We start from the raw sequence: 12,639 nt of genomic DNA on the forward strand, positions 1-12,639 counted from the left end.
CCAGCCCTGCAGCTGGTACCCAGGGCCGGGAGCCACCCCAGACACCCTGACGCCTCACAAAGGCAATGACCCCCTGTAACACTGACACGTGCCAGCACCCTGCAAACGCCGCAGGGCCTGTATGCGAAGGCCAGGCACAGAACTCCCCAGAGCTGCTGTCAGCAGGAGAACCTCACCCTGCAGAAACAATCCCCTGGGGGCTGGGAGAGGGCATGTGCCCATGGGGATGGGTGAGCTGTAATTTACTCCCTTCTCTGGAGCCGAGCAAAGGACACTCTTGATGCTCTAGTTACCTCAGAGGCCGAGCACTGAAAGCAACGGCAGAGCTCCCAGGATTCAGCCAGGGAGCTCTTATCTGATCCCCTCCCCTAGGGCCTTTACTCTATACTTACATCCCGAGCCAGACCCCGAATAGAGGTCATCACTTTCATCATCCGCAAAAGGGTCGTCATCCCCTGACCCTTCCAGGTCCACGGGTCTCTCGTAGTTTTCGTTACGCCAGCGCTGTGCCTAGAATCAAGCAGAGGAGAAAGTCATCTAGGGAACTTACTAGGAACAGCATTATATTGTCACACAAAGGCCCTGCCTCAGATCAGGGGCCCATTATGTCAAGCGCTGCACGTACACAGAGTTAGAAACAGTCCCCATGCTGAAGAGCAATACATTGCAATAGAGAAAGGGTGGGAGGAGGAGCAGAATGAGCTGGAAATAGAGATCAGGACCCGTGGGGCCATGTCCAGTGCCCTACCCATTGGACCACACTGCCACTCACCTACAGCCCATGTTCTGGATGCACACAACCCCCTCGGGGACGGTTAAGAGCTGCAGGTTGCTGCCCATATATCACTAGGAGGGCTTGTAACAAGGGGTAAAATTTCCCAAAGTACCTATGTGATTTAGGATCCTAAGTCCCATCTTCAAAATTGACACTTAGGATGCTAACTCTTCTTGAAAGTCAATGGGATTTAAGCTCTTAAGTGCTTAAGTCACTTCTGAAAACGGGGCTTGGGCTCCTAAGTCACTTAAGCACTTTTGAAAATATGACCCAAGGTCTCTGTTTGGGCCTAGATCCTCTGTCTCTAGAGATATTAATGTTCTGCATTATTATTATCATCCATTATTTATCTCAGTAGTGTCTAAAATGTGCTAGGCATGTTCCAAACGCGGAGGAAGACGCAGTCCTTGCTCCACAAATAGTACACAGTCCCAGAGTTTTGAAATTCCTCCTGCTGCGCTATTTTCAAAGAGGAACTCAGTATTATCCAATGGACTTCACTCTGCGGAGAAGATTGAATAGTACAGCTCCCTCTAGAACCAGACAGGCAAAATGAATGTGAAGTTTTGGGGAGAGGAGGGGAGAGGCAGATGTGCTTTGAAATGTATTAACTTACAAAGGGAAACGCAGTGATTATTATGAACATCACAGCAGAGGCGCCAACCAAGTTCGAGGTCCCCCGGTGCTGTACAAACGCTCCGTGAAGCTGGCCAGCCCAGAAACCTCTCTCTTTGCTGCTAGTGCAGGCGAACAGAAAGTGCTAAGTGAAACTCACCAAAGCTGGTCAATTTCCCTGTGAAGACTGCTCCAGCCTTCCTGACAGGGAAGTGACAGGATGCAGAGTGAGGGAGGCGATAGCCGGGGAGCAGGCGCAGGTGGGGGAGACGTAAGGGCTTGGCGGAAGTTTATAGGACCTAGGGATAGGGTGATCAGACAGCAAGTGTGAAAAATCGGGACGGGTGGGAGGTAATAGGAGCCTATATAAGAAAAAGCCCCAGATATCGGGACTGTCCCTATAAAATCGGGACATCTGGTCACCCTAACTAGGGATCTCAGATAGAGAGCCTGGCTGGTCCATAAAACAATGCCCTTCCCAAGGTCACTGGAGAGCTCAATGTCAGCGGTCAGAGTGCAGCACAGGTTAGGGAGTCCTAGACCCCGCAGGTGTATCTTACAGACCTTTCTTTTCTTCCATCTATTGAGGGGTCCCCGTAGCGCTCCTAGAACTTCGATCCATCCCCCGCAAGTGGAGGGAGCCTCTCTCCTCAGATTGACTCAATCAGAGGCAGAATCCATCGCTTTCATGGAGGCCTGGGCTGGGTACAGTTGACGAGGTAGCTAAGACGATGGCCTAATAGGTCTTCCCCATCTCTAAGTTTTACGCTTTGAGACTCTGCTTGCCATCAGCCAACAGGCTCGGCCTCAGATTTATTGGTAATGAAGCAATCACTGGGAGGGCTTAGAATAAGGGTCTGCCACAAAAAAATACCCTTAAAGGGCACCTAGAATCAGAAAAGTCCCGTACAGCTTATGGGAGGGTCCGTGTCATTCTCTTATAGAGCTGGATTTTCAGAGAGCAGAGCCATGTGTAAAACATTTGTGCAATTGCACGCCTAGCTGCCACGACTGCAGTAAGTGCATGAGCACACCAGGCATCGCCCCCAGCAGTCAGACAGCTACTTAGCGACTTGCCCAGGGAAATGCCCCATTTCCACATGCAGTCTTGGCAACCAGGTCAGCAATTGCTGGTACATTTTTACATGGTCTCTGCCTCTGACCGAATCGCCCTCTCACTGCATCTGCTTATCTGGCACCAGCGGCCCCTGTGCGTCTCCCTGCAATCTCACCATGGCTGGTGCGACAGCCTTCTCCTCCACAATCCTGCGCCTTGGCATAGCCTCCTTGGATCTCTTCCCCTGTCCCAGCTCAGCTAAAATTTCTTTATTTCTCCCTTGTCTGCAGCTGTTAGTTTCTCTCCTTGGCCAGGTCTACGCTACAGACCTAGGTCAGTAAAACTGTCGCTCGGGTGTAAAAAACCCACACTCCTGAGCAACGTAGTTATACCAACTTTAACCCCTCGGGGTAGACAGAGTTATGTTGGCGGGAGAGCTTCCCACATCAACAGACCTACTTCCTCTCCTGGAGGTGGATTAACTACACCCTGAGCTTTCCCCTCAGCACAGCAGCATCTCCGCCTAGGTGCTACATGCAGCGTCGTAAGTGTAGACCTGCCCTTGCTCTCTCCCGCATTTGTTCCATTTTGGCCGTAACCTGCATTATTTAACTCCCTGACTCTGGAAGCCCCTGTCCAAAAGAAGGGCTCGATCCCTCTGGATGCCAAGTACCCTCCATGCCCACTGGAGACCAGAGGAGCTAAAAGCAGGATCAGGCTCTGCAACTGCACCCAGCACATCAAGAAAACTTCCAGATTGACAGGAAGGAAACCCGGCTCACAGCTGACCCAGCACGTGGGATTCCTGCAGACAAATACATCCCCGGTGCACCTACCCTGCAGAAACCATGGACTCTCCTCTCTCTCTCTCCCTCTCATTGGGCGCCATTTGGAGTCAAAGCCTCTGAGTAAAGATCTAAGCCCCAGGCCGCCCCAGGCGAAGACTCTCCCTCTGCCCTTGGGGGCCAGGCTGTTCAGATTTCACAGCCTGACGCACGAGACTGTTGTCCCACAAACTTACACAGGATCGTTTTAGGGGTTAAGACAAAGATGCCACATTTATTATTAATTCGTAACTATTAGCAAATACCCTAATGCTTATACACATACACTCACACACACACACACACACCAAAATGTTCTGCAGCTGCTGGATAGTTACCAGTCCTGATTGCAGTTTGAGTTCGCAGCTTGAGATCGGAGCTCGTGGCAGCTAACTGGCCAGGAAAGCTGAGCACGAGGAGGAGCCGGGTCTCTGTCGGGCGCGCACCGATGCTCCTTGACGTTGGTAGCAGAACGTTACCCAAAGTCTCTCATCTCACCCTTCCCTTTTTATAGGAGTTTAGTTTGGATTCAAAGTTCCTAGGGCCATGTCTACATCTAAAATTTTGCAGCGCTGGTTGTTACAGCTGTATTAGTACAGCTGTATAGGGCCAGCGCTGCAGAGTGGCCACACTTACAGCAACCAGCGCTGCAAGTGGTGTTAGATGTGGCCACACTGCAGCGCTGTTGGGCGGCTTCAAGGGGTTTCAGGGAACGCGAGAGCAAACCGGGAAAGGAGACCAGCTTCGCCGCGGTTTGCTCTCGCGTTCCGCGAACCACCCTGCAAACCGCAGGGAAGGAGACCTGCTTGCTCGGGGTTCGGGGAACGCGAGAGCAAGCCGGGGAAGGAGACCAGCTTGATTACCAGAGGCTTCCTCAGGTATGCTGGGATACCTGCTTATTCCACGGAGGTCAAGAAAAGCGCTGGTAAGTGTCTATACTTGATTACCAGCGCTGGATCACCAGCGCTGGATCCTCTACACCCGAGACAAAACGGGAGTACGGCCAGCGCTGCAAACAGGGAGTTGCAGCGCTGGTGGTGCCCTGCAGATGTGTACACCTCCTAAGTTGCAGCGCTGTAACTCCCTCACCAGCGCTGCAACTTTCTGATGTAGACAAGCCCTAGGTCTCACTGTGTCACACCACCTCTGGGTTTGCTTGATCACCCGTCAATTGCAGGCGTGACTGTCAGCCTGGGACCTGGCTTTGATCTTCCTTCTGTTGTTTCTTTTTAGGGTGGATGCTTCTTGCTTGAGTTAGGGCTGTTGTCTAGTTCTTCAGCCGTTGGTATTTGAACTTTATCTCATCAGGACGGGCTGGTGCTGGAGGTTGATTCTATTACCCATGCATACCTCATTCACACATCTCAACTAGACTAATAAAATTACAGTATGGCTTGCAAAAATGGGGGCTGCAGCACAAGCCTTCTACAAAATGGAGTCAGCATTTTAAAATGGGTTTTGAGTTACAATATTGCACAGAAGTTACAATGTTACAATGTAGGCAAAATGGCAAGTGTAATGAAATGGTGAACAGAAGTTACAATGGTACAGTGACTAACTAAAAACAATTTCATTCACATTGGTTCTACAAGACGCATATGCGGAAAGTTTATTTGGGTTTCCAACAGCCATAGCGGAGACCCAGCCAGCAGGGCTTTGCCCACAATGGGCTCATTGACTGACAGCCCCTGTCTCTCTTCCTGGCGCTGGCTGTACCTGGAAGGGGGTCCGTCATGGTACCAAGTCTAGCTCCGAGAGAGGGTTTGCTGTCCATCCCCAACGGGCAGAGCACTGTCAACTGCCCGGGGGTGTAATCAAAAGTCTCCACTGCTGTCTGGAGCGCTTTACTGGGGGGTATTGTTAATGATCTCTGCAAGAGAGTGGGTTGTCCAATTATGATGCCAGTTTTACCCAGCTGGGTCAAGGGTCTTTGTACGGGAGCTAGAAACTCTCCTGTACCTTGACCTTCCAGTACATTAAAACTGATTATAATGGCCTGCGTAATATGTCAGTCTTGTTAAAACTCTGGCTCCTGCAGTGCCTCTCTGAATGGCTCCCATTGATAGGGCTGGGAAATGGGACTGCATGCAAGCGTCCTAGCTCCTGGGACTGTCTGGCTAGTGTTGAGAGCACAGGGTGGGGTGTCAGAACTGCTGAGTTGACATGCCGTGTGGACTTGGGCAAGCCACTTAGCTTCTCCGTGCTTTGCATTGTGCATATAATAATATTGTAATACACTGATAGCGCTCAAGGCATTTCTCTTCATGCTATGACCACTTAAAACTCCACAGGGATTGCAGGAATAAAATTCAGTCTGCCTGCTCTGTAAGTCCAGGCCCCTGATGGTTGGATTAAACAAGAATCCTCATCAGCTTGTAGCAGTACAGGGCTTATGGTACATAGCGGAAAAGTTCTACTTCCACCCAGTAGAGGACAGTGGCGCATACACTCACTAGCCGTGTGCTACAAGAGAAACCTGTTTCGCAGTGTGTTGTAAGTCTTCATTAATCTTGGGGAAACACTTTGCAGTCATGGGATGGAAGCTGCTCTGCAAGTGCCTTGGACAGGTGAAAAGCCCCAAGTCAAGCTGTGGCTTCCAGTACCACAAGACAGATTTCCCAGGCTTCCCTGGTAGTCACTTCAAAAGTTGACGGGTGAGATTCACCCCCACACAGAGGCTGAGACCAAGGCCCAGACACCAGTTCCCTCTTTGCATCGTTCAGTGGAGCCAGCACTATTCACCACAAGCATTGACACAACATGAATCAGGCTCCAAAAACTCATGAGCTTGACTTAAAGATCATGAGAGTTGTTTTTTTTAAATAATACCTTTGAGGTTCTTTTTATGCTTCAGGGTGCACTCAGGTCACATGTTCAAGCATCTCTCTGCAAGCCTGACAGCCAGACCCTTACTTTTTTTTCTTGAGATGCTCACCTAATCACGTGCCTCCTGGAGCATGAGCTTTTTTACACCAACTATTGAGAGACTCGCAAGAAAATCACAAGAGTTGCCTTGTGCAGGCCCTCTGTACAGGGGTGACTGTCCCCCAGGCGTGGCTGGTTAGCAGAAGATCCTGGCAGTTTAGTTATTAGAGACTCCACAGTTCCATATATGGTCACATTCCATCTATTTGACCTTCCAACCTCCCAGTAACGAGAGTCAGATGGGCAGGCCCTTTGTCAACCTCATTCCCTGTTTACTGGAACCAGCCCAGGCCACTCCAGCCATTGACTCACTGGCAACTTGTGCTTGGAATGGGAAATCAAACAAGGAGAGCTCGTTCCAGAAATTCCTGAGCCGGTGCATAGCGTGGCCAGCTCCCCGCCCACCCCCACCCAGGAAAGGCATGTGCAAACCAGTCCTTGTGCCCTGGATCCATTTCACTGGCACGACAGATTGAAACACTCCAGCACCAGCAACCTGGTGCCACCACGTGTGCCCCCCTCCCCTGGGGAGGCCAGGCGGTGCAATTACAAAACACCGGGCTCAAAGACCAGCCAGGAATAATCCATTAAAGATGGCTCTGCAACTGGTGGGATTTGGTGCTGCTGTTACCACGTGGGGTTTCATAAGGGGGACCTCACTAGGAACAGCCAAGGGGAAGAACTCCCGTGGGGCTTGCACTGGTGCAGAACGACGCAGTGGCTGCAAGGAGGCTTGGCCATAGCATCAAGATGTTGCCGCGTTCTGATGCAGCGTTGCAACACGAGGGCGCCTCGTGGGCCTCTTGAATGACATCAGCACCTAGAAACATCACTGCCGACCACCAAAAAAACTACCTTCAAAAGACCATTGTCGTCCCCTTCCTCTGAGGACCTCAGTGTGCTTACAGCTGTTCTACATAGCACCCTTGTGAGGTAGGCATTATCCCCAATTCACAGCGGGGGAAACTGAGGCACCAAGCAGTGACATGATTGCATAGAATCATAGAAATGTAGGGCTGGAAGGGACCTCAAGAGGTCATCTAGTTCAAACCACGCCCCCCCCCCCCACATACACACACCGTGGCAGGATTAAGTAAACCTAGACCAGTGGTTCTCAATCAGGGGTACACGTACCCCTGGGGATACACGGAGGTCTTCCATGGGTACATCAACTCATCTAGAGATTTGCCTAGTTTTACAACAGACCACATAAAAAGCACTAGTGAAGTCAGTACAAACTAAAATTTCATACGGACAGTGACTTGTTTATACTGCTTTGTCTACTATACACTGAAATGTAAGTATAATATTTATATTCCAATTTTATAATTATATGGTAAAGATAAGAAAGTCAGCAAATGTTCAGTCTGTGACACTTTTGTATTTTTATGTTTGATTTTGTAAGCAAGCAGTTTTTAAGTGAGGTGTAACTTGGGGGTAGGCCAGACAAATCAGCTTCCTGAAAGAGGTGCAGTCATCTGGAAAGGTTGAGAGCCCCCATCCTAGACCATCCCTGACAGGTGTGTGTCATGGGACAGAGCTGGGAATCGAACTCACGGTCATGGCTCCCTCTCCCAAATGTGGCTTGGAAAGTTGAGACTTTTATCAGTGAATGTCAGTAAACATTGATTTCACCGTGCAGCCACAGAGTGGGGAACAAATATTCCCATCCACAGTAATCAAAATGTCCAGCTAGGCGACGTAAGACAAATACTTCTTGGGAACGCAGGCGGTTTGATTTAAGGATATTTACATTGTATATGTTGACATGCAATGTTGCCTATTTGTGTTTTAACAGTTATAAAGCTCAAACTCTTTGAATCTCGTCTGTCATTAAATATCTGCTGGCCGCCCCGGCAGAATTTTCTGCAACAGCGAAAATTTAAAATCAATACAAGTAATTTTAAAAAAGCGTAAAAATAAACATTGACGTTATCCGTCAAAATTATACCAAAATAAAAATCAAATTCTGCCAAGCCTGTTAGCCACCCTCCTTCCTCCCAGCCGTACAGCCAAACTCTCGTCTGGAATCTGCAACGCAGGGTGTGAAACAGCCTCTCTTGTGAGATTTCCAGAGCTGCCCCCTGTGCCTAGGGCAGAAAATGCTACAGAAACAGCCTGTTTGAGATTGTCTCGCTTCCGGCCTGCGGAGGAACTTGCAAGTGCAGAGGCTGTGACAAGCAAGGAAACCTACGGACAAGGATAATGGCTGCTTTCAAACATCACAGCGTGTTGCTTTCAGGATCAATGTCAGGCTTGGACAGACTCCAGAACAGCCCGTATTTCCCTAGTGACAACCCCTTCTCAGGTGCCCAAAGTCTCTAGGAAAGAAAGAAGAATTAAGAACAATGCGCACCCAGGTGCTTTACCAACAACGGCTTATTTCCCAGTGCTTGACAGCAGCACTGCTTTGTCTAGGAATCTCCATGGCTGCCGAGACTCTGGCTGTGAAGGGTGGACACCAACATTTTAACAACTGAGAGGCTGTTTACAGCAGGAGGCTCTGGTTTCTGAATTATTGTTCTTTATTATGTATATGCTCAATTTTGCACAAGGCAAAAAGGTTGCACTGCGAACAGGCGTATAATGAATCCAGGCATGCGGACACAATTCTTAGATGAATCACACCAGAGCCAGGACTAGAACTCAGGATCTGCAGGTCTAACAGCTCAGGTCTCTGCTCTCACAACCTGTATGGGTCCTATGAAGGAGGAGTATGGGTTGCCAGATGGAAGACTTTGGAGGAGGCACCAGGGAGCCAGTCTGTGTGCACATGGCTGGAATGCTGGCTGCAGTTGCAACATCTCTGTAATTAGTTCTCCTAATAAATAGCCAATTTTGTTTTCCAAGCGTGGATTCCTCTCATGTTATTACCCAGCACATGGTCCATGGAACATCTACCCCTTGGACTAAAGGACAACAGACCCAACTGGGTGCAGTAGCAAGTCATTTACCTTCTCTGCCGTTCTAGAGAACTAGTGTAGTTTCCAGAGGACAATAGGAATTTAGGTGCCTGCAGGGCTAGACAGCAGCTGAACAGGGGTTCTCGGGATCTAAATTTTGGGTTTAGGCACCTAAACTGGCAGTTGGGCACCTAATTCCATTTAGGGATCAACCTGCAGTGTTTGGGGATCATCTCAGCGGGTGTTTTATGGGCTCATTCCTTGCTGGATTCAGGGGCAGGGCTGTGCCTTTGGGGTCTAAAGTGGCACCACACTATGAAGCCCCGGCTCTGGCACTACCCTGGGTAGAGGCAACATTCAGCCCTGAGCATTAACAAGCCCAGAACTGGATGTGCCCAATCTCAGGAATATTTCTAATCCTCACCCTCTGGCTGCCAATCAAGAACTACTTTTGTGTCTGCAGCCCCTTCCTGTCCCTACACGCTTAGCTTCAATCCACTCCCCCCCCCCCTTGTGTTTTCTTGATATTTTTTTTAACAGGATAGATTAGATTCGACAGATAATCCTAGCAGCCTACTTGTATTTGGAGTAATATTTTTTGATGGGCAAGGAAAATATAGTTTCTTCTCCTATTACCAGCCTTGTAATGGTAAAAGAGGCGGACCGATACATTTGATACCTCCGTAGTAGTTCAGCCCTGCAAAACTGTCATGGAAGTCGACCATCCTCGGCTCAAAAACAAGGCGTTTACCGTTTTGTCAGCGACAATGCAAAACCTAACGATACTTTACTTGATCAAAAACTAAAGTCAACATCTCCTCCCTGCGGGAGCTGTTAGAGTTTTGCGAGGCATATGCTCTCATACATAGAGAAACACACACCCACTGAGTCTTGCGGCCTTGAAATTCCACTGGTCCTTAAGTGCTTTCCTGCCACGTCGGATAAATCCCAGGGCTCTGATTTCGTGCTGAAAATAAATAACTACAGCCCCATCCTGCTGGAGAGAAGAGATTTGCAAGCTCCGCTTTTTCCAGTAAGATAATGTAAAGGCAGCAGGTAAATATATAAGGTGTTGCTACCTTCAGGAGCATTCAGTGCTAAGAGCAGAGGTGTTAATTAAAACCAGCTGCAGTAATAGGTTCACAGAGGTGCACGGATGTGATCTGCCAGGCAGAATAATTCTGTATCCTCGTTCGGTTGCTGTTCTCCCTTTTCACAGACGGGAGCCCTTTAAGCTTAGTGGTGTGGGAGGAGCCCACTCCCCTGTCCCAAAGAGATTGACAGTCCACACACAGTGGTTGGAAGGCAGGCCAACAACATCTGAAGCCTCAGTCCCTACCAGGGAGGCAGTGCTGCTCATGGGAACACGAGTCAGGACTCCTGGCCTCTCCCACTGATTTGCTATGTGAGCTGGGGCAAATCCCTTAGAGCCTGATTTCCGGAAGACACACACACCCACCGCTCCAGCCGAAGCCAATGGGCGGTGTGGGTGCTCAGCACCTCTGACGATCAGGTCCTGATAGCCCCTCTGTGCCTCAGTTTCCCCAGCTGTGACAGGATAATAGGAGTGGAGCTCAGGGACGGGGGGCTTGCTGGTAGCAGGGCTCAGTTCATTGATGTTTTGAGATCTTTGGATGGAAGGACAAAGCGTTTTCATTACCCCTCTCCCCCCCATGTGAATCCGGACACACTCCAGGTGCTCACAGCATGACACCAAAGGACGGAGCAAGAGACTCCCTTCCTTGCTCTGTGCTTATCTGGAACTAGAGCCCCCCAGCATCCCTGTGCCACAAAAAGGATCCGTTCAAGAAACCAAATTCCCTGCTGTGTTCTCAATCCTCTCTCCACTTCACATCCTCACGGCCTGCGTTCTGCAAACGCTGCCGGCTTCGCTGGGAGGGAGCAAGAACCAGTCAGCAGCTCCCCCACCCCCAGCCCCTCTCCCAGGGGAGTTTCCAACAGGTGCAAGCGCCAACTCACCGCGAATAAAACACCCCCAGAGAGCCTGGGGGGCAGGAAGGGTTTGATGCCAAAACACCCCCTCACTCTCCCAACCCTTTCAGGCAAATGCCCATGACGCCAGAGTCAGATGTCGGGGGATCAGTATCCCAGCCGGCCAGTCAGTGGCCCTCACCTATACTGCCTCTGAGGCTGTTTCATCGTAGGTTAGAGCGGTGACAGCGACGAGCAGGTAGGCGGCGGGGAGACGCTGGAACCCAGCTGGGACAAAGCTCGAGAGCAGATGCTCTGCACTTGTGGGCAGTGGACAATGGGGGGCGCGGAGCCAGCTGACCTCACGGCACGAGTTCCTTCCTCTTTCCAGCTGCTACACTGCAATCAAGGAAGCTAAAAATACGTCAGGCACGTCCCGCGTGTTACTTGCCATGTCAGCTCTTGGTGTCGCTGCCCCAGAGATGTGTGACTACGGATAGGAGGGAAGGTGGGAGGCCGGGTGGAGAGGGGATCAGGGAACTGGGGGTCAGGCGAGAGGTGGGGAGGCGTCAAGGAGACACTCTCTGTGTTAAGATGTAGCCGGCCCTATAACGAATCCTGTGAGCCCCTGCACTGGTGTGCATGGTATGGGACAGCCCCCCATGTGCCGGGGGAAGGCAGGGAGTGATTGCGCAGACCACTTGGCAAGAGATGAATCGTCCCCAAAGTCACTTCCACAGCCAGTTCCCCAGCCCATGGGTCACAGGGGACAGCACTGATCTCCCGGGGATGGCGCTTTGGTCTCTCAGTGTCTGCAGCTCACAAGAAATACCCCACAAAAGCCAGCTGCAAGGAGCAGTGGAATGACCACAGCCCTTCCAGCAAAGCCACTTAGCTAACCCAGCCAGGAGCCACAGCCAAGCGTGTCGGCCTGCATCAGCTCACTGGCATGTCCTGCCCCGGCGCCAGCACGAGCACACCACTGGCATGGCCACAGAGGCCTGCTCCAGGGGAGAGCAGGGGCTGAAGAGATCGGGACTGGCAGCCTGGACACTGGCAAGGCAATTTAGGAAACAGATTCATAGCCTGGCTCTGTTCCTGGACGCAGCTGTGAAATTCATAGCAGGCTGACTCGCTGGTTCATTGTCTCCCGCCCAGCATGCTGTGAAAGCCCCACCACCACCCCGAACGGTACTGGGCTGCCTGCTCTGATCACTGGTCCTGGGTACAGAGCAGAACATCCTGCACCAGCACCATGTCAAACCAGACCCCGGGAGTGGCTCTGGGGATTCCTCACTTCGTGGCATGTGAGGGCCTGCACTTCGCGACACGCCATGGTCTCACTCCGCACGAGGCGAATGATGGGGCAAAGCAGAACTCTGCAGTTAGGAGCCATCCCATTGCACCCTCACAGAGTCAGTGGCCGTTTCTACCAGAGCATCTCATAGCACTTTACACATTCATCGCGCAAGCAGGGTGATCAGAGACAGTCCTGATATCTGGGGTGTTTTTTTATATGGGCTCCTATTACCCTCCACCCCCTGTCCCGATTTTTCACACTGGCTGTCTGGTCACCTTACGCGCAAGTCATAAAACTTCCGAAAAGGC

General features: G+C 50.8%; 1 protein-coding gene across 1 annotated transcript in view; it reads right to left on the bottom strand.

Annotated features, from left to right (window-relative positions):
* SDC3 (syndecan 3) overlaps positions 1–12,639 on the bottom strand; it is a 180,688-nt gene that overhangs the window by 15,459 nt on the left and 152,590 nt on the right. The window contains 1 exon segment of the mRNA XM_050932336.1: positions 393–510. Coding sequence (XP_050788293.1) covers positions 393–510 — 118 coding nt within the window.

This window comes from Gopherus flavomarginatus, chromosome 22 (assembly GCF_025201925.1).
Source record: "Gopherus flavomarginatus isolate rGopFla2 chromosome 22, rGopFla2.mat.asm, whole genome shotgun sequence".
NCBI lineage: Eukaryota > Metazoa > Chordata > Testudines > Testudinidae > Gopherus > Gopherus flavomarginatus.